The sequence below is a fragment of the Pundamilia nyererei genome, unplaced genomic scaffold (genome assembly GCF_000239375.1).
Source record: "Pundamilia nyererei isolate P.nyererei 1_Seehausen unplaced genomic scaffold, PunNye1.0 scaffold00077, whole genome shotgun sequence".
Classification (NCBI taxonomy): domain Eukaryota; kingdom Metazoa; phylum Chordata; class Actinopteri; order Cichliformes; family Cichlidae; genus Pundamilia; species Pundamilia nyererei.
The window spans coordinates 2,345,342-2,352,596 of record NW_005187478.1 but is presented as its reverse complement, the minus strand read 5'-3'; the positions used below and the strand labels follow the sequence as shown (position 1 = coordinate 2,352,596).

The 7,255-nt window shown below is 41.6% G+C and overlaps 1 protein-coding gene across 1 annotated transcript; it reads left to right on the top strand.

Annotated features, from left to right (window-relative positions):
* The first annotated feature begins 883 nt into the window (after positions 1-883).
* LOC102208908 (tRNA selenocysteine 1-associated protein 1-like) lies at positions 884-7,255 on the top strand. Its single transcript, XM_013911988.1, has 8 exons — positions 884-984; positions 1,649-1,748; positions 2,549-2,601; positions 3,505-3,633; positions 4,104-4,220; positions 5,608-5,911; positions 6,420-6,465; positions 6,566-7,255. The coding sequence occupies exons 1-8, from the start codon at positions 899-901 to the stop codon at positions 6,700-6,702; spliced, it is 972 nt and encodes a 323-aa protein (XP_013767442.1). The 5' UTR covers positions 884-898; the 3' UTR covers positions 6,703-7,255.

The window sequence follows — 7,255 nt, the reverse complement described above, 5'->3', positions numbered from 1 at the left end:
TAGCTTCTGTAGTAGAAACAAGTATCAGTTAGGCTACGTTCACACTGCAGGTCTTAATGCTCAATTCCGATTTTTTGATCAAATCTGATTTTTTTGTCTTCTTGTTCACACTACAAATAAAATGTGACAGCAAACGCGCTCTAGTGTGAACGCTCAAAGCGGCCCGCGTGCGCAAAAGAAGACGTCACACACAACGCGGTCTGTTTAGACCCAGAGCAAACAGTATTGTTTGACTGATGGCCCTTAATGTAAAGACTTGTTTCCGGCTTTACGTTTGCCAATTTTGCTTGAAGTTATAAAGTTATTTTGTTATTTACATTTGGCCTAATAATGATCCTTATCGCTGTTTTAGAGAAGAGCGGTGCTTCAAAGGATAGTTGCAGATTTCTGTCAGAATCTGCAGATTATACATTACAAATAAAATGTTCACGTTTCTCCAACGTTGTCTTCCCAACAGTTTCACTGACCTCTACACTGGATGGCCAGGAAGCGTTCACGATGTCTTCTCTGGCGTCTTGTGTCAGTGACGTAAAAGACGGATTTAATGCGACATGACCATCAAACAGCAGTCGCTTTCTAAAACATCAGATATGTATCGGATTCAGCACCACATACGAGAGTGACCCAGATCGGATTTGAAAATTTCGGATTTGTGCTGTTCACACTGTCACACCATGATCGGATATGGGTCGCATAGGGTCAAAAAAGTCGCATTTGATGCGCTTTCGCCTAAAGTGTGAACGTAGCCTTAGAACAAAGAGCCATGCTTTGTTGCATTGTACTGTATTACTGTGTAATAACATACAGTAAATCATAAACATGCTTTGTATTATATTGCACAGAACCTAATGTGGTGCATATGATGTTTCTTTGTATTTGTGTGTAGCTCGACCCATATATGGATGAGAACTTCATCAAACAGGCCTTTAGTGCTATGGGAGAGTCTCCATTTGGGGTCAAGATCATCACTCACAGGATAACAGGGTAGGATATATGCATCAGCCTAAATGTATATGTATTAACTCCGCTAGACCACTGAAGTTCTGCTGTGGTATCTGCACCAAGATGTTACCAACAGATCCTTTAGATGATGGAGGCCACACCTCACAACTTGCAGAACTTAGACTTGTTTGTCCAGCACATCCCACAGATGCTTGATTGGATTGACATCTGGGGAATTTGGGAGCCAAGTGAACACCTCAAATTCATTGCTGTGTTCCTGTTATCAGGGCGCATTATCCTCCTGAAATAGCCACACAGCCATCAGGAAAAAGAGTTACCATGAAAGGTTGCACACGGTCTGCAGCACTCATTAGATAGGCGGCAAGTGTCAAAGAGACATTCACATGGATGGCAGGACCCAAAGTTTCCCCGAAGAATATCGCACAAAGCATTACCGGTACTCCACTCTCTCAATTTCTAAGCGTTGCCCATTTCTCCTGCTTGTAACACATCAACTTTGAGGACAAAATGTTCAGTGGCTCCCTAATATATCACCCACCAACAGGTGCCATGATGAAAAGATAATGAGTGCTATTCACTTCATATGTTAGTGGTCATAATGTTATGCCTGATCTGTCTGCGTTTTTTTCCCGCCTCTTTCTCGTTCAACACTAAAAGTAGCTACCGGTTCTGTTCTCTTGTGCAGCGGTTCAGCAGGATACTGCTTTGTGGAGCTGGCAGATGAAGCGAGTGTGGAGCGGTGTGTCCAGAGACTCAACGGGAAACTGGTTCCTGGATCAAACCCGGTCAGTTCTGTAGTGCAGTTGATATTTACTCACATATATTATTCATCATTATTATTTCATCATAAATACAAAAATATTGTTGACATGTAATACCGCCTTCCTTTTTCAGTAGAATTATCAAACAGTACTTAACTGTTGATCTGTGGATAGTGGAGCTCAACTAGTCTTGGTCCTGCTTTGTTAGGACAGAAACACAGTGTTAGGTGCTTAGGAGTCAGTTTAACATCCTGTTGTTATTGTCTCTGTGAACACACCAGATTTTTGTTGCTCTTAGTGCTGTCACTGTGAGGATTTCCCTGTCAGTTTAAACCAGTTTTATCAAGAAGCAAAACTAGTTAAACATCATGTTAAGTGCAGCTGTCTCATACTAACTGCAGAGACGGCTGGTCCAGTTAAGTCTGGTGATGCAAGACAAAAAAAGGCATCCCATCTTTCAAATTTCAGTTCCAAGTGGTTTGGGAAGTTGTGAGCTTTAGCTGCTTGCTCCTTGGTTTGAAATGCTTTTGGCCCCGTGGGCTGGCCAAGCTACTGGGCTCCCCTGTTCACTGGGCTGTATCTGCTGCTGAAGGTGGCTAAGAGGCTTGTACATGAATGTACTTTGTTTGAAGCTGGTGAATAGAGTCTCTGGTAGGAACTAACTGAGGAATGGGCTAAAGGCTGGTCTGGGTGGTGGAGGTATGTAAACCCAAATAACAACCATAGTAACTCCACTTTTTATTTCCAGCAATATCAGTGCTATACTACATGTCTTTGGTGTGTCTGCCTAGCTTAGTGTGTGTTCTTTCTCTTCCTTTGTGCAGCCCCGGAAGTTTAAGCTAAACTATGCCACCTATGGGAAACGGCCAGAAGCAGGGTAAGGCTTTACTTCCATTCAGTCTTTGTTTGCTACATAACTCCAAACTTTTGGAGGCAGTTTTCTGTAGAATTTAGTTCCTCCAGCTAACTTGTCTAGCTGGAGGAAGAGACGGCACAGAAAAGAGGAACGAAAACAACGGACGGCAATCGGGGCAAAAAATAAATGAGAACAGAGAGAAGATAGACGTTAATGACATGCAGCAGTGGCATACAGGTCCATACATTTTTGGACAATAACAGTTTTCTATTGATTTATTTTGTTTTACCCTCAGCCATAAAAGGCTGCTGGGGTGTTGCCATCACCTTGCCAGGTGGGTGGGCGGGCAACATGGGCCACCCACCCTGAGAACGAAGGTAGGAGTTTCAAATTAAGGCCTCTGACCTTGACCTTGAGGTCAAAAAATCTGGTGAATGCAATAACTCAAGAAGGAAGTCATCTAGGATTTAAAAATTGATACTATAGGTATATAGTAAAATGGTTGTAATTCATAAGCGATTAACACAACACTTCACTTGAACACCTCGAATTAAAGCTGAAAGCCTCCATGTCAATCACATTTTGATTGCTTAATTTAAAATCCACTGTGGTGATGTGTAGAAGCAACGTGACAAAAAAAATGTTGTCCATAAACTTCTGGCCCTCATTGTATAAACAGTGAAAGCTGAGGGTGACATGCATCATGGGAGGGGGTCCAGATTGTATTATAGGTAGGAAATGGGCAATTTTCTGATCTAAAACTGAACAAAGTTGTTCCGTAAATTATCCAGCTTCCAGTACACTTCCTGTTTAAATACGAAGGATAACTTTCATAACAGTCCTTATTAAGTGGGATGTGGGCTAAAGCAGTCAACCTATCAGTCTATCATACTGAGTAAGAATATTTGATCTTGCTTCTCTCAGGCCAGAGTTCTCAGTTTTCGTGGGCGACTTGGCTTCTGAGATAGATGACTTCCAGCTGCATCAAGTTTTTAAGAAGTACCCTTCATGCAAAGGAGCCAAAGTAGTCACCGACCAGTATGGATACTCAAGGTACGTCAGCTCATTGAGGTGCACGTGACAGCAGCAGCAGTATTATTCTGTTTGACTGTGAATTTTGTATTTCTTCCTATAGTATGATGTATTGCCTTCTTGTATGAATGTTGTAAGAGTATACTGTAATATTTTTTTTCTGTTTTCTGTGCTATAATAATGATTTGGATAGCAGTGCTATGGACGTTGACCATCAGTGCATCTTCATCTATTTTCGGAAAAAAAAAAGGCTGAAGAAATGTTTTCTTGCCGTCTTAATGCTAAAACTATTGTTTTCCCCATATAGGCTAAGCAAGAGCAACTCACAATTCAAGTGATGCTACCTCATGTTAAAAGTAAAACAACAAGTTTCAGTTCTACCATAATAATACCCATTATATTCTGTTTCTCATTATAAGTGGCTATTAAATGCCAAGTATGGAGTGTGCGTTGGCGGTGCAAAGGAGGCGTAACTGTTCTCTGACTTGCAGAGGCTATGGCTTTGTCAAGTTTGGAGAGGAGAGCGAGCAGAAGAAGGCGATCGAGGAGTGCCAGGGTACAATGCTGGGAGGAAAGCCACTCAGGCTCAGTATTGCTGTTGCAAAGAGGTAAGACCCAGACAAGGATAAGAGAGAATAGAATAGAGAAAGTGCCAAAGAAAATAGGACAGAGGAATTTGGATTCACCTGAACTCAGTTTTATTTACTTGGCGCCAAACCACAACAAAAATCACCACAAGTGATTGTATATTGGTAGGCAAAGATTCTACAATAATGGAGAGGAACACCCCAACATTCATGTGATGGCCTATGAGCAAGCACTTGATGATGGAAAGGAAAAAAAACCTTTTTAACAGGAAGGAGGAAGGAGAACTCTGGCAGAACCAAGCTCAGGGAGGGCCATCTACTACAGTCGGTTAGACTGAGAGGACAGAGAAAAGCAGTGGGAGGTGGGATAAAAAGCACTCTGAATAAGAGAGTCAGAGTTGAATAATGACCAATTGTTAAATGCAGAGTGCTTTATAACCATCGAGGGAAAAGAGGTGAGTGACCAGAGCCTAGGATGATTGTAGCACAGGGTCAGTGCTGGTGAAGGCTTCACTGAGGGCTAGCAAGACAAGAGAAAGAGAAACCTGGGGTTTTTATTATTATCAGGTCTTATTTGATAGTCTTTTAGTAACCAAAAGACTGAACTAAAATTCACACTTTAAAATTCAATCTGCCTCAAAGTCAGCCTGACTGGAAAAATACAGTCATGTAAAATGAAAGTAGACCCTCTTTCAATTTCAAGATTTAGGACATAATAACATAATAGCAAGTCTTAAAATGAGTAAATGCAACCTGAGATGACCAACAATATATTATACTCTCATAATTTACAAAGAACTATGATAATAATCAAATAGATGTAGTTAAGTGTGACCACCTCTGTAAAAGCAGATGTTTTGGCAGTTTGCTGGTCTGGAGAGTTCATGTGTGTTTTAACACAAAGCTAAGAAGGTCTTAGGGAAGCAGTTATTGTTGCGCATCAGTCTGGGAAAGGTTAGAAGGCCACTTCAAAACATTCTGAAGTCAGTCATTCTCCAGTGACAAAGATTATTCACAAGTTTAAAATATTCAAGACATCTTCCCAGGAGGGGACCAGTCAAAGTCCAGACCTGCGTTTTGGCTCTGTTTTTGCTAACTGACATGATGCAGTATGCCATGTGTTACTGGTTTGATGTAGTGTTTACCTAAACTTTAACATCTGCTAAGGACCCAGTTAGGTTTATTATATAGATATCCAAAAGCTTACTTAGGTGTACTTTCTACCATTACCGTATGACTGATTTATATTTGATTTGTCCGTAACAAAAGTATAGTCCAGTTTACTGTTTCAGCATATGTCTACACCTTTAAATCCATCCAGGCTCCTCTGAGACATGTTCATTCATGAAGATCTTTCATCAGATAACCTTCAAACAAACCAAAAATTGTTCTTTTTGTTGTTTTACAGCCAGAAGATGAGCAGCTACCACGGGGGCCAGGGCCAGAATTACCAGAGCAACTACAACCAGACTCAGTCTGGTTACTATGGCAGCCATAGTGGTGGAAGCCAGGGTTACTATTCTCAGTGGGGGGGCTACGACCAGTATGGTGGCTACAACAGTACCGGCTACAACAGCGGCTATGGCAGCGGCTACAACAGTGGCTACAACTACGGTTACGGAGCCTATGGATACCCACCACCAGGTCACATGATGCCACCACCTCCCATGGGGATGCCACCAATGTCCACAGACATGTCAGGAGCCGTAGAGGTAAGGGGAACACTTTCACACCAGTGCTTAAAGGAACCCTGACATTTCAGGAAGTTAGCAAAGCTTAGCAAAATGACTTTTGGCGTGAGAAACTGCTAACCTTTGCTAAAGAACAATCAGCTTCCTTCCAAAAGTTTAAGATTCTCATTTACATCATTTATCATGTTATATAGAATGCTCACAAGTAATTCATCCAAATACCAGCTCAGCTCTCTTTACCCAGAATGGGCCAATTGAACAAAGCAGCTTCAGTGTAGACAGGACAAGTGACACTGCTGAGTTAACGGACTACAAAGTGTACAGACGTGAAACTGTTGATCTTTCACTGCCAAGTGAAAATGTTCACTGAAACATGTTCACTGTAAACACCCAGTACACACAGCACAGCTGACACATTGTCCATGTTTATATTGTGTTAATTAGTGCCATGTATTATCACATCCAGGCAGTTTTCAGATTTATTTCCATGTTTGAGAAAGTAGTTCTAATCCCTGATGTCATTCTGCAGCAGAGCCATGTGGAGGCTGAAGACATAGATGAGGATAATGCAGAAGGTAAGGCTGAGTCACATAACATTAGGGGAAAAAATCTATCCAGAGAAATGTCGGAGACACTCACAGAGTGGGGATTTGCATTGTTGTTTCTTTTTTCTAGAGCCCATTCCCGAGTGTGACGTCGACCTGTGGAACAAAGATTTCATGCAGCGCAGTGAGGAGCTCTATGATGCCATGATGAATTGTCACTGGGAGGCTCTGGACTCTGTTGACTCCCCCATCCCCTCATTCTCTTGATAATGTCCCCCACCCCCCCTGAAATTTTTCATTTTTAAAAAACGTTTTTGGTTTTTTTATCCCCAAAATCTTAACAACACACTGACACCTTCTAGTGGCCAGCTTTCATTTCCTGTGTCAGTTCTCACTAGGACTGATAATACAAACACGTTCCTCTTTAAACACCTAAAATATTCACAGACTTGGCTGTAACAGTTAGCATGTTAGCAACAAACAGCAGGTCAGTCATTATTCAGTGAAGCTGCTCTGTAGTTTATACCATCTGAGGTGCTGCAGCTGACCAGCGCTCAGAAGCTGTAGTACTGCAGACTTGAGTGTCATCCACCACCACTGAATTATGCCACTGAGGAACCAACTGTAGTTATTTGGTGATGGAATGACCAGCAGATGCACATTCAGCAACGTTGAGATTGACATCTGCAAACAAAAATGAAAACCATGCCTTTATTGTCTTTTGTCATGTACTTCCTGTGAGTCCAGGATGATCATTAGAATTGCTTTGTACATACACAGCATCGATCCTTCTCATCTTTTTTTTTTTTTTTTTTTTTTT

Bases quoted from the DNA above. Each gene is read 5' to 3' on its own strand.
- LOC102208908 (XM_013911988.1), top strand. From the start codon at position 899: ATGGATGAGAACTTCATCAAACAGGCCTTTAGTGCTATGGGAGAGTCT. The intron at 5,912-6,419 runs GTAAGGGGAACA...GTCATTCTGCAG, and splicing joins ACATGTCAGGAGCCGTAGAG to CAGAGCCATGTGGAGGCTGA. The intron at 6,466-6,565 runs GTAAGGCTGAGT...TCTTTTTTCTAG, and splicing joins AGATGAGGATAATGCAGAAG to AGCCCATTCCCGAGTGTGAC.